Source organism: Pectinophora gossypiella, chromosome 27 (assembly GCF_024362695.1).
Source record: "Pectinophora gossypiella chromosome 27, ilPecGoss1.1, whole genome shotgun sequence".
In the NCBI taxonomy this organism is placed as follows: Eukaryota; Metazoa; Arthropoda; class Insecta; order Lepidoptera; family Gelechiidae; genus Pectinophora; species Pectinophora gossypiella.
Window position 1 is genome coordinate 3,024,027 of NC_065430.1, and position 19,135 is coordinate 3,043,161.

A 19,135-nucleotide genomic window follows, 5' to 3' on the forward strand; every position below is an offset into this window, starting at 1 on the left:
CTTTGTAAATATAATACCTTAGGAAATTACAGGCTGATCACCTGATTGTCCGAAAGTAAGTTGATCCCTGCTTCGAAAGACACGTTAAGCCGTTGGTCCCGGTTATTACTTACTGATGTAAGTAAGTAGCCGTTACATGAGCCATGTCAGGGGGCCTTTGGCGGCTCAATACTAACCCTGACATCAGGGTTGATGAATGTAAGTAGTAACTGGGACCAACGGCTTAACGTGCCTCCCGAAGCCCGGATCATCTTACTTTCGGACAATCGAGTGATTAGTCTGTAATGTCCTAACCAAACTAGGTATCACAAAGTGATTTTTGTGATGTGTCCCCATTCGGGATTCGAACCCGGGACCACCGGGTCGTGAGACCAACGCTCAACTACTAGACCACTGACAGATGTGGTTTGATTATCTCTTTGCAATATTTTGACGGATTTCACTTATTGAAACAAAACATATTTAAAAGTTCGGTGAGGTGTGGGTACTTAGTTTATCTTGCGATGGATGTACGATAAGTTGCAAAAGTCCAATCAGTTTCTTGCAAAGTAATAAATTAACTGGTTGCACTTAAGACCTCCTGGTTACATTTCTGTAATAGACCAAAAACCTACAAAAACCATAAATTTTATAATTATGACAACTAATGGTTCATAATTTCGCCACTGTTTACAAATAATTCGCTGGGCTCAATAACTGAACTTTTGCTCTTTGATTGTACAGTCAGAAGCAAATATTTAGTGACATCCAGAACGACCAATTATTAGGGACGTTCAAGGTGGCCGTATAGATAGTAACAAATATAAAAAAAAAAATCAAAAATATTTATTTTTCAAAATTGGCTTACAAAGTTAGCGCTTTTTGAACGTCATAAAAATTAAATTACATATTATATTATGTAACTAGCTGTAAAACTACTACCACATCAGAATCTGTAACGCTGAGGGAAAGACGTGGCCAGAAAACCACCCAGCACAAGGCCCTAGTCCTACTGTTTCATGCACTATAATTGTTGAAAACATATAATATTTTTTAAATATGGAAACACTTTTGTGATGACATTCATTCATTATTTGACATTGTAAGCGTCTCGCGAATCTGGATGATTAGGTTGTTGCCAACTTTTTGAACACGCAGATTGTGCCGATGTTTTTGGTCACTTAAAGTGTTACTATCTATACGGCCACCTTGAACGTCCCTATTTATTGAACATTCTGGATGTTACTATAACAATATCTATACCGTGACTGTCCCTAACTATTGCTTCTGACTGTACCTCTGACTATCCCTTTGGAATATGGTCGTGAATCTCGTGAGTTGAAAAATATTTTCTCATTTCTAATTCTACTTAGGGGTGAATAAAAAAAGAGACATTTTTTATCTAACATCATCATTTATTACATCAAATAAATTATAAAGTTCATAGACAATAATTATTATTTTTATCATTAATTAATAATTATTATTAAAAGCGCATGCACTGCCGTACAGGGCAATCACTTAAGCGAGACATCCATCTATCTTATTAACTACTTAAATTATTAAAATAAAAACATTTTACCGTACTTAACATATTTTAAGCGGCAATATAACGGGTATTTTTCATCGAATTCCCGGCTCCGGGAACTGTTGATTCGACAAGCGTATGACATACCCGGGAATCGGATAAAGATAATTTTGTTTACAGGGTGTTAGTGACATCGTCATGAATACTGAGGGGGATAATTCAGACCATGATTCCGAGTTAATATCAAGTGGAATTTACTGTCGCAAAACTCCGGTCAAGTAGTTAATGCCATCTGCGGCAAATGTACAATAAGTCACGTGAAAAAAAAAGAAACTGTCGCAAAATTCATGTTTTTTAAATTACTTTCAACTCTTTACTTTTGCGATGAAAACTCGCTTTAGTGAAAATTAATGGAAATATTATTCTAACTAAAATCCCTGTCAGAAAAATTAATGAAAATTATAGTGTTTAAAATTATTTTCAGTTCCATACATTTGCAAAGGCCAATTCCTTGACTTCCCTATAAGAGACGACGTTAACCTTTTCTTTAATCATGTAAGCTCTTCTTGGTCTTCCCCTTCCTGGAATTGGCCTTTGATAGACTGGAATGGAAAATGCTACACCGACAAGAGCGTGGCTCATAAATTGATGATGACTTTTGCAACGTAAATTCCACTTGATATCAACTCAGAATCATGGTCTGAATCATCATTCAAAGCCTTCGTTACGACTTACACCCGTTATAAATGAAAAATAGTAGTTTATGATTTCATTAACAAAGATCTTGATTCTTGCAGACACCTAAGTTTATTTTAAATTATACCTGTCATTTTCTTATCCGCTAAAAAGGAAAGAGACGGTTGATTGAGACCTGTTAATTTAAAAATGAATGACCGAATGAATGAATAACCCGGGCGTATCAAATAGGCATCTCGCTGGTATGCAACCTTTAACTTGTGCTCTCAACTTCATTCCGTTGACTTATGGGCAATGTAGAAGGTTGATTTAAATTTCTTTCTAAATTTGACGTGTGTTCCATTAATTTTATAAAAAAAATAATATTTTTTTATTAATTTTATGCCTGTCGATTACCCGTCCGTTTCCTTTTTCGGAGGATAAGAACATTACAGGTATAACTTAAAATAAAATTAGATGGTGTGTGCGGTCACGAGCATTAATATGTACACACTTTGGTACCATGTCACATTAACTTTTTTGACAAATTGAACTGTGAGTCTAACTAAATGTCAAATATGTTAGTGCGACAGAGTCCTAAAGTGGGTACATTATATTGCTCATGACTGTACTGGAATCAGGGCCATTGAAATATAATGTTTTAAAATGAATTACTAAATAAACCTTTCGAAAAATCTATAAAAAGCGTACAATTTATTAAATATTTTCTACTAAATAAAGCAATAAATATTCTTAGTTTTCATATGGCAACATTATTACTTTTTATATTTTTCTGGCAGTGTTTCGACGGAGTTTCATTATTTTATATAGCGACATGGATCTTAAGGCGGGAACTAACGCTTAATGCTATGAAATCGGATTGGCAGTTATTTATAAATGGAGAATCTAGTCACTGTGCTCCTGTATATGTCGTGGCCAGATCGTAAAATTGATTTCATGATGTGGTCGACCATTTCATGAAATGATCATATTTCATGAAATGGCCAACTTAAGTTGACCATATCGTTGAATCGTCAACGTTTAATGATATATCAATCAACGTTTGGCCATATCGTTAATGTAGGCGGTGTCCATGTTATGTGGTGTAATAAAAATGCGAATAGTCGATTAATTTCTTAGGTTCAAAATTATGCCCCTATTCAATATTGTACAATTACATTGATTCGTCGATTATAATATCAATCAAGTTTTAAATATAATCGACACCAGCGCCACTACCGGTGGATAATGTTACTAATTTCACGATATGATTGCCAACGTTTGGCCATATCATGAAGTAATCATGCATTTAGTTGTTAAACGTTTTGTGTTCATTGATCTGGCCAACGAATGGTTTTCGAGCACATCATGAAATGATCAATTCTATGATCTGGCCACGACATATACACTTTGGTACCATGTCACATTAACTTTTTTGACAAATTGAACTGCAAGTCTCACTAAATGTCAAATTTGTTAGTGCGACAGAGTCCTAAAGTGGGTACATTATATTGCTCATGACTCATGCTTGCTTCTCAAACGAAGAGCGCCGTGGCGAACCCTTGTACCGGACTTGCACCATCATCATCATCTTTCTCGCATTATCCCGTTAGTCACAGGGTCCGCTTACCTAACCTGAAGATTTGACAGATCCGGTTTTTACAGAAGCGACTGCCTGTCTGACCTTCCAACCCGCTAAGGGAAAACCAGCTCAATACAGGTTAGGTTACATACCTGCGAGAATGCATTAGGATTTGGATACCGAACTGAGCATAGTACCCCGCTAGCCACAAGTTGGTAGTGTGACTAGGGATCGACGATCCAACGGTGTTATGTTGGAAGTTGTAAATATGCGTCTCGCTGTGTAAACTCCGATATCGCGTTTCAGGACTGCTTTAAGACTGCATTATTGAATGCACAGTTGGCTCGACCATTATAGATGGCGATACGGCTCACCTATCACGTTGGTCTAACAGAAAGCTCGGTGAGGTGTGGGTACTTAGTTCACCTTGCGATGGATGTACCTCTGAGTACCCCAATTGGATTGTCGTGAGCTTTTATTGCTTATAGTGAGGAGCTCGGTGGCGCAGCGGTTAACGCGCTCGGCCTGCGATTGTTGAAGTAAAGAAACTTTCGCAAAGGCCGGTCATAGGATGGGTGACCACAAAAAAAGTTTTCATCTTTTTTTTTTTTTTATTACTTTAATACCGTAGTATTGCCACTGTTTAATTAGTATATAAGTATAAGTACATAGATTGGGAAGGCACTGTCTCCCAAGACACAGGTTTGCCTAGTTTGGGAGACAGGGTTTCAATGCATAAAAATGTAAAAACTTATTTCAATAAACGTTAAACGTTATTATCTCGAGCTCCTCCGTGCTTCGGAAGGCACGTTAAGCCGTTGGTCCCGGCTGCATTAGCAGTCGTTAATAACCATCAATCCGCACTGGGCCCGCGTGATGGTTTAAGGCGCGATCTCCCTATCCATCCATAGGGAAGGCCCGTGCCCCAGCAGTGGGGACGTTAATGGGCTGATGATGAGCTTATATTATGAATGGAGAATGTATTCTGATGGTGCACACTAGCGCCCTCCTAACGATATCATGCCACAAGATCCGGTCGATCTCCCTTGATCAACAAGTAAAATAAAATAATACTGTTTGATATAATATTACAAGTATTTAGGTCGATAAAATGCGTTGTCTTGTTAATACCATGCTATGAAAAATCTACCAATTTGGTAGATTTACATAAGGAATGTATTAGTGAGTGTAAATTATGAAGTACGAAAGAGGATAAAAACTAGAAGTACAAATAGGCAGCACTGTTGAGTGTTCCTAAATTTTGCCAGTCCTCCATACTGTCCAGCTAAAATTCGTGATAAATTGCCATAAAGTGTGGAGCAACGTGGAGTGAAGGATTTGTTACGAAAAAGAAAACAGCCATTAGTTAGAAAAAGGCAGTTTTGATTGAAATTAGGTTACATTGTTTTTTGGGAGTCTCATATCCCCATTTAAACGCGGTAAGAACTCGTTATTATGTGCTTTAATTATTGAAATTAGGTTTCCTTCTTTCCAATCTAAGATTCGCGTATAAATATAACACTATATTTTTGAATTTAAACTCTGCGCAAAGGGTTACAGTCTAAAAATATAACCATAACAATATGTTTGTTTACTTAAATAGTGGCCCCGATTCCTGCAGACACCTCCTAATTTTATTTTAAGTTATACCCGTCACATTCTTATCCGCCGAAAAGGAAAGGGACGGATGATTGTCAACAAGTTAATTTTAATGAATAACCCGGGCGAATAAAATAGCCATCTCGCTGGTATGCATTCAGTTTGACACGTCAAACTGTCAACTGTCTACTTATTGGCTGATGTAAAATTTTTAGACGGTTGTTTTAGATTTCTGTTTAAAAGGTCGAGTATTTCATAAATTTTATGCCTGTCGATTACCCGTCCCTTTCTTTTTCAACGTGTAAGAAAATGACAGGTATAACTTAAAATAAAATTAGATGGCGTCTGCAGGAATTAGCACCAGTATGTATCTGTCAAAATTTAAGAACACTCAACAGTAGTGACACCTGAAGGGAGAAATAGGAAGTTTTTATCCTCATCGAATACAGGAAAATCAAAGAGAAATTAATAATTCTAATTTATTTTATATAAGTATAAGGCTGCCTGTCCATTTAAGCGGAGCGAGCTTGCGGAGCGGTAAAAGGGATAAATATTAACCAATAGGATTAACCAATCTCTGTCCACTGCAGCTGAGCGGAGTTTTTATGCAATCCTATTGGTTAATATTTATCCGTTTCACCGCTCCGCAAGCTCGCTCCGCTTCAATGGACAGCCAGCCTAAATATTTGTCCTTTGCCAGGGTGGTTAAAGTTATTTTTATTCCGTTTAATATTTAAATGTTTTTTCTTATTTTTTCAGTAAAAAAAAAGGTTTTAAAATCCTACAATAATAGTCTTACAACTACAAAATTTACAATATCTAATTCTAAATATTTCTAAAGCGATTAGCAACATAATGGCAAAATAAATATAATTTGTATATTTATACAAAAAATCAGTCAAAACTGTTAAGGAGAAAACGGGTTTGCGTTAGTGGAGAATTGAGATGTCTCGAATATTACTTTAAAATTACATATGAGAAAAGAACATATTTCACATAAAGTGACGTTATTTATACTTCATATAACACACCTATCGGGCAGAACTGGCAACTATTGACAGTTTTTTTAAATTTGGTTGTCATAAAATTTTATTATCTGTACCTACAATTTAAATTAAAAAAAAATTAGGATTACATAGGCAAGATATGTCTAAAATTATTAAATAAACGATTCATGCCGACACCTCCTAATTTTATTTTAAGTTATACCCGTCATTTTCTTATCCGCCGAAAAGGAAAGGGTCGGATGATTTACCCGGGCGAATAAAATATGCAACCTGTTTGACGTGTGCTTAATTATTGGCCAATATAACATTTAAGTTGGGTTTTTAAATTTGTGCCTAAAATTTAAGTTTTCCATAAATTTTATGCCTGTCGATTACCGGTCCCTTTTGTCTTCGGCGGATAAGAAAATGACAGGTATAACTTAAAATAAAATTAGATGGTGTGTATTGGAATCATCAACACTTTATACTTCCTCCGTTAAATGTAGGTTGATTAATTTGAAAATGGGAAAGAGACATTCTGATCAGTGATGTTTTTTTTATAGAACTAGCTGTCTTGGGGGACATATAGGATCGCAGAGGGGAAAACTTGCGAATGTCTACTCCTTTCCCGTGTTGCTCTTTGTTAAAACATAATACGGAGCTCTATATAAAATGTATATATTTAAAGCTATTGTTTTAAATCTAACTTAACAAATATTAATACTAAACAATACTACATAGGCCCCGATTCCAGTACACACCTAATTTTATTTTAAGTTATACCCGTCATTTTCTTATCCGCCGAAAAAGAAAGGGACGGATGATTGTTAACCGTTAATTTTAGAACGAATTAATAACCTGAGTGAAAATGGCATTTAAATCAAAAATCTAATCAAATATACGTTATTGCACACAACATACAAAACAAACATTGCATTTAACTGACGTGCAACTCTTTTGACGTGTGTTGTCAACTTAATTATGTCGGGTTATTGGCCAATATGAAATTTTGGGGTGTTTTAAATTGCTGCCTAAAATTGACGTGTGCTCCATAAATTTTATGCCTGTCTATTACCCGTCCCTTTTTTGACGGATAAGAAAATGAAAGGTATAACTTAAAATAAAATTAAGTGTGTACTGGCATCAGAACCATAGACAACTTATAAAATAATAATAAATACCTTTTTGTAATTACAAATACATTGATGAACACATGAAATTGATTAAAATAACAATATTTTTAATCAAATAAATTCAAAAATGTCACATGAATCTCTATATTTAAGGTTACAATACATTTCGTGGGATAAGTAGATAAATTATTCGTTATCTTATAGAAATACTTAGTACAAAAATTGAGGTTAGGTTTCGCACGGACGAGCGTTAATTCCGCGTTTAATAAGCCGCCCGCACGAAGCCTCTGGGATACAAAAGGTGTTCTAATCCTAGAAAATGCTAGTTGGGACGAGTTTTGACGAAAGCGTCTTTTTGTGAATTTATTTTTTAAATCATTGCACTGTAATTAAAAGCAATAAGCCCCTTAAAAAGTATATATGGGGTGTTAGTGACATGATTCAAACCATGATTCTGGGTTAATATCAAGTGGAATTTTCCGTCACAACATTCATGATTTTTTTTAGTCTTTTTAAATTATTTTTAAGTCTATACTTCGGTGGAAAATTCAACTTGATATTAACTCAGTATAATGAGCTGAATAATGAGTAGAATTTCCTGTCGGAAAATTCATGAAATTTGGTGTCAGGGTTATTATTGAGTCGCAAAAAAACTTATTCAGTCAATCAATAATACTTTATTGCACAACGACATATACAAAGGACAACATACGAATAAAAATAAGCACAATAGGCTGCTTATTCGTCACAATTTACAATATTAACCCTTTCACGGACAACCATGGGTCATTGATGATTCATAATAGGTAGTATGATAGTATGACAACTTGAACGTCATTAGACGTTCTGTCCTTGAAAGTGTTAATTTCGAAATATCTCGTTAGTTATTCCACCGTGCAATGATTTTGAAAAATACTTTTTTTATCATTTCTACTCTATTTAGGCCGCTACAAAGTTTGTGTACATCTTACGCTTCGATTCGAGTAAATTCGTTTATTTATGGTCAGCTACACGCCTTAGAAGTCCGTACACACGAGCGGTTTTCTAACCGCGCGCGGGTGAAAAACCGCTTACGCGATTTACTTCTCTACGATGAAAAGTGGTTATTCCTAAACATTATATAAAATGTTTAAATAATCCTCGATAGGATATAAATATTGTAGAAAAATGAGGCTTATTTAATGCAGGATAAGATTTTTAATGGAAATTATTGTTTAAGTGTTTGCTTTTCGTTGACTTCAGTTAAGGTTTTACTGGAAACGGCTTATTCGTTCTTAATTTAAAAAAATGTTTTCTTAACACAAACATCACGCGGTACCGACTGAAGCGTCCATATAATCAGAAAAGTGCTTATAAATCATACTTTAGGGGGTTAAAAAGGCCACATTGAATCAATTCACCTAAAGCCATATTGCTTTACTGTCATTGCACACTTCTATCGACTGAACGATCTTCGTGGTCCAGTGGTTGAGCGAGCTCACGGTCCGGGAGGTCCCGGGTTCGATTCCCGGTGGGGACATATCACAAAAATCACTTTGTGGTCCCTAGTTTGGTTAGGACATTACAGGCTGATCACTTGATGGTCTGAAAGAAAGATGATCCGTGCTTCGGAAGGCACGTTATGCCGTTGGTCCCGATTACTACTTACTGATGTAAATGTAACGATACACGAGCTATGTCAGGGGCCTTTGGCGGCTCAATAGTAACCCTGACACCAGGGTTGATGAGGTTGGTATTCCACCTCACAACTCACATGATATAAGAAGAAGAATTGTTATTTTTATATACGCAAATGTCAAATTGCAATATTGCTTTTTTAGGTGTTTTGCAACAATAATGTGGCTTTTTCAGACCCCCCGTTCGTCTTTAGGATTTAGTTCTGTTATGTCTGTTTGTACGGTCACGAGCATTAATATGTATACACTTTGGAACCATGTCACATTAACTTTTTTGACAAATTGAACTGTAAGTCTCACTAAATATCAAATATGTTAGTGCGACAGAGTCCTAAAGTGGGTACATTATATTGCTCATGTCTGTACGTAGTCTGTTGTTGTTTAACAAACGATGAATAAAAAAAGTTTACGCTCAGGTGAGGACAACGAAACATTCTAGAACAAAGAGAGAGACAGGGAAAGAGTCAGTTCAGTGTAAGAATGGCGAGTTGTTGCGCGCGCACTTCTTGCCGCACGCGCATTTGCGCACTATCTCTATGTCTTTGGTGTATCGCCGCCCGTCTGTGCAGACCAGACGGATCTGGAAAAAAAATATTAAAGGTTAAATCGGAATTCTGGCTGGAGCTGCGTGGTGGAGTATGCTCCATACCCCTTCGGGTGATTGAGGGGAGGCCTGTGCCCAGCAGTGCCCAGACTACATTGGTTTATTTGATCTTATTTTACTAACAACCAGTCTATGTTATAAATAAGTAAATAGCTTATATCTACGTAAGTCCCACTGCTGGGCACAGGCTTCCCCTCAAACAACCGGAGGGGCTATGGAGCAGCGTGTGTTATGTTATCATCATTCCCCTAGAATTATCCCGTTTTCACAGGGTCCGCTTACCTAAGATTTGACAGGTCCGGTTTTTTTACAGAAGCGACTGCCTGTCTGACCTTCCAAATCGCGAAAAAGCCAGCCCAATACAGGTTAGGTCACATACATCCGAAAATGCATTTCTCGGGAATGTGGGTTTCCTCACGATGTTTTTCTTCACCGCTGAGCACGTGACAATCATTTATGATCCAAACATGAATTCGAAAATAAATTCGACAATCGTTAGTTTAAGCCTGTTGTTGTGGACTGTATGTTCAGGATCTCGGGGAAATAAAAGGCTCGATCAAATTTCCAGATCAGCTCCGAACTAAACTCATTTATTACGTATAAACAACCACCTTAGGTACTAATTTCGATATCACAACTAGTGGGTGTTCACGTGTCGATCGTATAGCTATCTTACTCTAACAGTATCGCCGTCTCGTTCTAGGGGCGGCGCTTCCTTTGCTGTCCCTTTTTAGCGGCGCCGTCTCGCTCTAGCGGCGGCGTCCGCTACACCTGTGCTGGGTTCGAATTTGCGACCTCAAAGTACTATCACGACTCCGCGTGTGTCATGTTAAAATAGCCATACTGTGCATGTGGTCACCCGGATCAAATTTTATTTTTGTCTGCCATATGCAATAATAATAAAGGATTATCGTAAAGCAGTGCGCACCTTCCTCTTCTTAGTCTTCCTGGGCGCGCAGCAGTGCTGCCGCGCGCATGCGCCGCGCGGCGCTGCGCACCGCGCCCCCCGCACTGCGCGCCGGCTGCGGCAGCCGCCCTCCTCGATGAACTCGCGGGTCGGCTCCTTGGGGAATGACGTAAGTTAGTATTTTTATTTAATTCACTGGCTTTTATTTCTCGGCTCTATGGCCTCTATGGTCGTAACGGTTGAGAATCGTTGAGACGCCAACTAATTTTTATTTTAAGTTACACCTGTCATTTTCTTATCCGCTGAAAAAGAAAGGGACGGGCAATCGACAGGCATAAAATTTATGGAACATACGTCAATTTTAAGCAGTAATCTAAAACAACCATCTATTTTTTTTTACATCGGCCAATAACCCGACAGGATTGCATACCACGGAGATGCCTATTTTATCCACCCGGGTTATTCATTCCTTTTAAAATTAATTTGTTGACAATCATCTGTCCCTTTCCTTTTCGGCGGATAAGAAAATGACGGGTATAACTTAAAATAAAATTAAGAGGTGTCTGCAGGAATCAGGGCCAATGTCTATATTATAGTTTATTAGAATAAAGTAAACTAAAGTTTGAGGAGCTCGGTGGCGCAGCGGTAAACGCGCTCGGTCTGCGATTGTTGAAGTTAAGCAACTTTCGCAAAGGCCAGTCATAGGATGGGTGACCACAAAAAAAAGTTTTCATCTCGAGCTCCTCCGTGCTTCGGAAGGCACGTTAAGCCGTTGGTCCCGGCTGCATTAGCAGTTGTTAATAACCACCAATCCACACTGGGCCCGCGTGGTGGTTTAAGGCCCGATCTCCCTATCCTATATGGATATAGGGAAGGCCCGTGCCCCAGCAGTGGGAACGTTAATGGGCTAGTGATGAGACTAAAGTTTATTAGAATCCACAAAAAGACAAAGTACCTTCCTACATCCGTTGTTGGCAGGCGTGGGTTGCGCCGGCGCGTGCTCCGCGGGGTACTGCTTGTGAGACGGCGCCGCTGTAACAATACACCAAAGGTTAACATAATTTTAGGTCAAACGGTGGCACACCGACGTGCGATCAAAGTGAGTTTGTCATGAGAACGTAAGATTGAAGTGTCTACGAGACACGGGCGTGTTATTGACGACGCAACATTAACGACAGACTGACGTGAACACTACGACTGGCGTGAGATTAACAGACGATAGGCGTCACGTCAGTCAGTATGTCCGTCACGTGAGTCTGTCGTAGGGATGTCGTCGGGACGGTCACTTGGGCGTGTCGTAGGGGTGTCGTATGCATCACGTGTGCGTGTCGTAGGGATGTCGTATCCGTCACGTGGGTCTGTCGTCGGGATGTCGTGTCTGTCGTCGGGATGTCGTATCCGTCACGTGGGTCTGTCGTCGGGATGTCGTGTCTGTCGTTGGGATGTCGTATCCGTCACGTGGGTCTGTCGTCGGGATGTCGTGTCTGTCGTAGGGATGTCGTGTCTGTCGTAGGGATGTCGTATCCGTCACGTGGGTCTGTCGTTGGGATGTCGTGTCTGTCGTAGGGATGTCGTGTCTGTCGTAGGGATGTCGTGTCTGTCGTAGGGATGTCGTATCCGTCACGTGGGTCTGTCATTGGGATGTCGTCGGGACGGTCACTTGGGCGTGTCGTAGGGGTGTCGTATGCATCACGTGTGCGTGTCGTCGGGATGTCGTATCCGTCACTGTGGGTCTGTCGTCGGGATGTCGTGTCTGTCGTAGGGATGTCGTATCCGTCACGTGGGTCTGTCGTTGGGATGTCGTCGGGACGGTCACTTGGGCGTATCGTAGGGGTGTCGTATGCATCACGTGTGCGTGTCGTCGGGATGTCGTATCCGTCACTGTGGGTCTGTCGTCGGGATGTCGTGTCTGTCGTAGGGATGTCATATCCGTCACGTCTGTCATCGGGATGTCGTCTCCGTCACTTGGGCGTGTCGTAGGGGTGTCGTATGCATCACGTGTGCGTGTCGTAGGGATGTCGTATGCATCACGTGTGCGTGTCGTAGGGATGTCGTATCCGTCACGTGGGTCTGTCGTTGGGATGTCGTCGGGATGTCGTATCCGTCACGTGGGTCTGTCGTTGGGATGTCGTCGGGATGTCGTATCCGTCACGTGGGTCTGTCGTTGGGATGTCGTCGGGACGGTCACTTGGGCGTGTCGTAGGGGTGTCGTATCCATCGTATCCATCACGTGTGCGTGTCGTAGGGATGTCGTATCCGTCACGTGGGTCTGTCGGGATGTCGTCGGGATGTCGTATCCGTCACTGTGGGTCTGTCGTCGGGATGTCGTGTCTGTCGTAGGGATGTCGTATCCGTCACGTGGGTCTGTCGTTGGGATGTCGTCGGGACGGTCACTTGGCCGTGTCGTAGGGGTGTCGTATCCATCGTATCCATCACGTGTGCGTGTCGTAGGGATGTCGTATCCGTCACGTGGGCCTGTCGTTGGGATGTCGTCGGGATGTCGTATCCGTCACGTGGGTCTGTCGTCGGGATGTCGTGTCTGTCGTAGAGATGTTCACGTGGGTCTGTCGTTGGGATGTCGTCGGGACGGTCACTTGGGCGTGTCGTAGGGGTGTCGTATGCATCACGTGTGCGTGTCGTAGGGGTGTCGTATCCATCACGTGTGCGTGTCGTAGGGATGTCGTATCCGTCACGTGGGCCTGTCGTTGGTATGTCGTTGGGATGTCGTACCCGTCACGTGGGTCTGTCGTCGGGATGTCGTATCCGTCACGTGGGTCTGTCGTTGGGATGTCGTCGGGATGTCGTATCCGTCACGTGGGTCTGTCGTAGGGATGTCGTATCCGTCTCGTGGGCGTGTCGTAGAGCATTGACGTGACATTGACGACATGCCGTCAGACTGACATGACGTGACATTGACGACGGAGTGACGTGACATTGACGGGATCTGTCTGTCGTCGGGATGTCACGTCAGTCTGCCCGTATGCGTCACGTGGGCGTGGGTCTGTCGTCTTAACCCGCCAACCCTGATATGTCTCATGTAACGACTACTTACTTACATCAGTAACCTACAACTCGGATGGACAGCTATTCTGCCTCCAATGTGACCGGGTTTTCAGAACAAAGTTTGGCTTTGCCAGTCACATTCGAGCGCACGAGAGAAAATAAAAACTGAGGTCGCCGTTGTCGGATACAAGGTGGTAAGTAGTAACCGGGACCAACGGTTTAACGTGCCTTCCGAAGCACGGATCATCTTACTTTCGGATAATCAGGTGATCAGCCTGTAATGTCCTAACCAAACTGGGGACCACAAAGTATTTTTTGTAATATGTCTCCACCGGGTATCGAACCCAGGACCTCGTTTATTACCTGGTGATGCCTGAACATTGCTGATGACTGGTTTACGAGGAGACAGCTTGTTGCTCGGGATCGCTGGGGCGCCACCTACGGTCATAATAAGGCAACATAAGATCCAGGTGTAATGATATCTATTCGCTTTTCGACATAGTAATGTAGGAGTCGCCAGTTCGAACTCCGGTACTGGCGACATCGTATTCAAAACTTTGAGGGATGATTCAGACCATGATTATGAGTTGATATCAAGTGGCATTTTAGATCGCAAAAGTATATAATTGTAAATAATTAAAAAAATATTTAAAAAAAAAATCGTTGCGATGGAAAATTCCACTTGATATTAACTCAGAATCATGGTCTGAATCATCCCCCTCAGTATTCGTTACTACCGAGTATTAATGAGTATTTAATGAGCTATTTAGTTATATGGGTCTCGTTAGTTGTGGACATTCGGACCACTGTTGGTCGATCTCCTTTGTTGTAATAACTTACAAGGCTTTTAAGTCTTAATAAACACAGATGGAGGAGGAGGAGGAGCTCGGTCTGCGAGCAACTTTCGCAAAGGCCGGTCATAGGATGGGTGACCACAAAAAAAAAAAGTTTTCATCTCGAGCTCCTCCGTGCTTCGGAAGGCACGTTACGCCGTTGGTCCCGGCTGCATTAGCAGTCGTTAATAACCATCAATCCGCACTAGCCGCGTGATGGTTTAAGGCCCGATCTCCCCATCCATTCATAGGGAAGGCTCGTGCCCTTGCAGTGGGGACGTTAATGATGACGTTAAGGATGGAAACACAGATGGCGTGGTATTCGCCCAACTGGGCACCCTCAGGCCTGTTGTCTTAAACGTTGTACAGTCATGAGCTATATCATGTACCTACTGAACCCTTTCGCACTATCTTATTTGACATTTAATGAGACTTACGGTTTTATTTGTCAAAAAAGTTCATGGTTTTAAAGTGTATACATATTAGTACTCGTGACCGTACCGGGTGAGAGCCGTCATCCGGCCAAGTAGTTAATGCCATCTGCGGTAAATCAAAACAATAAGTCACGTCAAAAAAAGGTGTGGTACCACTTACCATAAATACCACCAATTACCATAAATGCCACCAAAAACCACCATAAATTTATTTTATTCTTATTCTTACTTACCAATAGAGGCTCTAAGCTCGCATTGTGCGCCGGCGGTCCCCGCCGGGCAGCGGCACGTGTAGTCCGATGAGGATCCCTCCTCGCGCACACAACGGCCGCCGCGTGCGCAGGGGTTCGGTACACACGGGTCCTGGAGAGAAAAATAAAATTGTATTACGAAGCCATACTATTGAAATATTTGTAAAATTCGTATATTGGTGTGTATATGTGGTGGGCCTACCTGCGTGTGTCGCGCGTCGTGCTGCAGCGCGGGCGGCGCGCGCGGCGGCGCGTCGTCGTCGCCGCCGCAGCCCGCCGCCGTGCGCTGCGCGCGCGCCGCGTTGGTGAAGTCCACGCGCTTGTGGTTCACCCACGCCTCCTTCAGGCAGCCTGCCGGGCGACGGACGATCATTCAGGTTGGCTTATCTCACAACCCACACGATACAACAAAATGACTCGTGTAACGACTACATACTTACTTAACCCTTTCACGTTCCGAGACCATGGGTCATTGATGGTTCATAATAGTATGACACCTTGGAATCGGAACGTCATTAGACGTTCTGTCCTTGAAAGTGTTGAAGTAGTAGCCGGGATCGACTGCGTAACGTGCCCTCCAAAGCACGGATCATCTTCCTTTCGGACAATTTTATGATCATGATCAGCCTGCAATGGCCTAACCAAACTGGGGTTCACAAAGTGATTTTTGTGATACAGGGTATTAGTGACATTGTAACGAAAACTTTGAGAGATGATTCAAGCCATGATTTTGAATTAATATCAAGTAGAATTTTCGATCGCAAAAGTATAGAATTGAAATTACTTAATTAAAAAAAAACTTGAATTTTGCGACGGAAAATTCTACTTGATTTCAACTCAGAATCATGGTCTGGATCATCCCCCTCAGTATTCGTTACGATGTCACTAACACCCAGTGTAACCCCCTCCGGGATTCGAACCCAGGACCTCCGGATCGCGAGCCCAACGCTCAACCACTGGACCACGGAAGCCGTTTGTTTGGCAAGGACTTTTAAGGCTTGAATCACCTGATTGTCCGAAAAAGTAAGATGATTCCGTGCTTCGGAAGGCACGTTAAGTCGTTGGTCCCGGCTATTAGCCGTAAAAACACCTCCACCAACCCGCAGTGGAGCAGCGTGGTGGAGTATGCTCCATACCCCCTCCGGTTGATTGAGGGGAGGCCTGTGCCCAGCAGTGGGACGTATATGTATGATGTTCTAGCTAGAGCCCTACCAGAATCCATCCATTCCAGAGGTTAAATTATGTTATGATGAATAAAAAGTACCTTTGAAGCTGGTGATGTTTCTCAGGTGCCACTTGGCGAAGGCTTTTTCGGCGACGTCGTGCGGCACCCCGCCCAGGTAGACGGCGCTCTCCAGCCGTAGGTACTCCCTGCTGCCCTCGTTGATGATGGAGCGAGCTGGCCCATCATCCACGCGAAGAGTAAAGTTCTTCTTGATAGCTAGAAGTTCCGCCTTGTGGTACGCCCCATCGGAGACCATTTCGAAGCTAGAAAGTAAAGACGGATTTGGCAGTCTAAAAAGGACTCGACGAAGCATCAAATTCATCTAAAAAGCAATATTGCAACTTAAAATTTTGTGTACAATTTATTTGAATGTATACAGGGTGTTAGTGAGGGGGATGATTCAGTTCATGATTCTGAGTTAATATCAAGTAGAATGAATGTTTTTTTTGTGTATTTAAATTATTTTTAATCCTTAACTTTATCGATGGAAAATTCAACTTGATATCAACTCGGAATAATTAGCTGAATCATCCCCCTCAGTATTCGTTACGATGTCACTTACACTCCATACAAATATGTACCGGTAGCCATAAAAGTACATTAGTAATACTGAGGGGGATGATTCAGACGATTATTCTGAGTTGATATCAAGTTAAATTATTTAATAAAAGGTAAATTATTTTCAGGTAAGTACATACTTTTGCGACCGTAAATTCCGCTTGATATCAACTCGGAATCATGGTCTGAATTATCCCCTTCAGAGTTCGTTACGGTGTCCCTAACACCCTGTATCGCTGATAGCAAGTTTTATTGAAGATCGCCTGCACCACTATACCTACTATACCTACCTGTACATGGTAGAAGTGGGATGGTTGCCAACATCGTAGGAGATGCGTATGCGCCCGTTGAACAGCTCCACGGCGAGATGCTCGTTGTCTCCAAAGTACATGAGCACACCGTGCGTTTGAGTCGTGCTGAACACTGTGGGAAGAAACATATGTTCATACGTTCTTTGTATGTAGAGGTCACTGTGGTACTGTAGTTCTTAAAATGCATATGTTTTTGGCATAATTTAAATTATCATAATCCTTTTTGCATAACGTTTTTTAGCATAATAGTACTTTCCCATAATAACATCTAGGAATACTGGTTTGTTAGGTATAACTTATTTTTGGACTAATATTTATTGGTATAAATTTGATTAGCATATAAATAGGTATCCATAATTCTTTAATAGAATAAGTGTTTCGTCATAATTTTTACAAGGCATAACGGTAGGTTAGGTTGCGGCGGGGGTGGCTCTCGGGCCACCCCTACGCCGCCAGCATGTTTATCTTACACACGAAAAGTATACTGAATGATGACCAACAGCATGAAATAGTGTCAAAAATATAAAAAAGTCACAATCATGAACCAAATGCAGCCAAGGAAAAAGTAAGTTTCGAAAATGTTCAAAGTTGTGCCAAAACTTTTCTTCGGAGTATGGTTATAATAATTATGCTTATACATACATACATACATAAACTCACGCCCGTAACCCCTAATGGGGTGGGCAGAGCCACAAGTAATCAAAGTAAGTAGTTGTGCCATGCCATGGTAAATTATTACATAACATTTTATGAGTAAAAGAATCATGAGCTTTTACTTACAAACTTATGGATCTTGTTATCTGATTTCTGACGGCCTATTCGTGCTATTTTCTTTTTAATGTGTCAAATTCGAATTAAAAAATATCTTTATTGAGAAGGTAAGATAGTTCTCTAAATCGTCAATTTACATAACGAACGTCTCATCCGCCTAAAACTACTGCAGATTCTCACAACCTGTATAGCCGGGAAAAGAAGCTGCAAGAAAAACCTCGGCACAGGGCCCTAGACGTTCTTTATACAATTGAGTAATTTAGCTGCCTAATATCAGTTCTCAGACAGTTAATCCCATGCATACATATCTTCTAAATAATCACTAACTTTATAATAACCTTTTACTAAGTACTGTCTTAAAACTGTTGAAAGGCAAATTCTGAATGTCAATGGGAATCTTATTGTAAAAACGTATACATTGCAAGCTCCGTAGAGACTTACCTAGAGTAACATTAGCTTGCGGCATGGTGCGTAGCGGCTCGAGCTCCACCAGAGAGTCGTTGTGGCTGAAGGTAAGCGATGTGAGGTACTCGCACAGGCGACCTGAGTGGAGAAACATACATACAGATTATGACTTACATTTTATGGATACCAATTGTTCAGTCTTTATCAATCAGATTTTTCACTCCGTGCCTGTAAGTCTCTGTCAGTCAGTATTTGTAAGTTAGTCTATGTCGGTCAGTCTGTATAATTCCTAATATTTTTATTGTTCCTAACATTTGTGGTAGCTATTTTCCCATGGCATTTATTTAGTTAAAAGATTTATTGCTTTGTAAATGTGGCAGTAAGTTCGCTTGATAAAATAAAAAATAAATAAAATAAGTAAGTCTGTGTGAGTCAGTCTGTGTTAGTCAAGTCTTAGTCAGTGACACTTTGTAAGTCATTCTGACTCAGACAAACACTCGCAAACTATCTGTTTATCTCAGTCACTCTGTGTAAGACTGTATATGTCTGTCTTTATTAGTCAATTCTCAGTCAGTGAGACTTTGTAACGATTCTAACTAACTCGGACAATCACCGGCAAACTAACTGTTTATGTCAGTTACTCTGTGTAAGTCTTTGTCAGTCAGTCCGAGTCAG

General features: G+C 41.1%; 1 protein-coding gene across 1 annotated transcript in view; it reads right to left on the reverse strand.

The window, feature by feature from the left end:
- Positions 1–9,262: 9,262 nt before the first annotated feature.
- The window catches only part of LOC126379031 (protein slit), a 158,586-nt gene continuing 148,713 nt past the window's right edge, over positions 9,263–19,135 (reverse strand). Inside the window, exons 29-37 of the mRNA XM_050027619.1 lie at positions 18,497–18,598; positions 17,264–17,396; positions 16,455–16,678; positions 15,393–15,541; positions 15,173–15,302; positions 14,036–14,110; positions 11,625–11,701; positions 10,691–10,825; positions 9,263–9,738 (exon numbers count right to left, since the gene is read on the reverse strand). Of these exons, the coding sequence (XP_049883576.1) occupies positions 9,628–9,738; positions 10,691–10,825; positions 11,625–11,701; positions 14,036–14,110; positions 15,173–15,302; positions 15,393–15,541; positions 16,455–16,678; positions 17,264–17,396; positions 18,497–18,598 (1,136 nt within the window). The 3' untranslated portion in view covers positions 9,263–9,627. The remainder of the gene's footprint in view (positions 9,739–10,690; positions 10,826–11,624; positions 11,702–14,035; positions 14,111–15,172; positions 15,303–15,392; positions 15,542–16,454; positions 16,679–17,263; positions 17,397–18,496; positions 18,599–19,135) is intronic.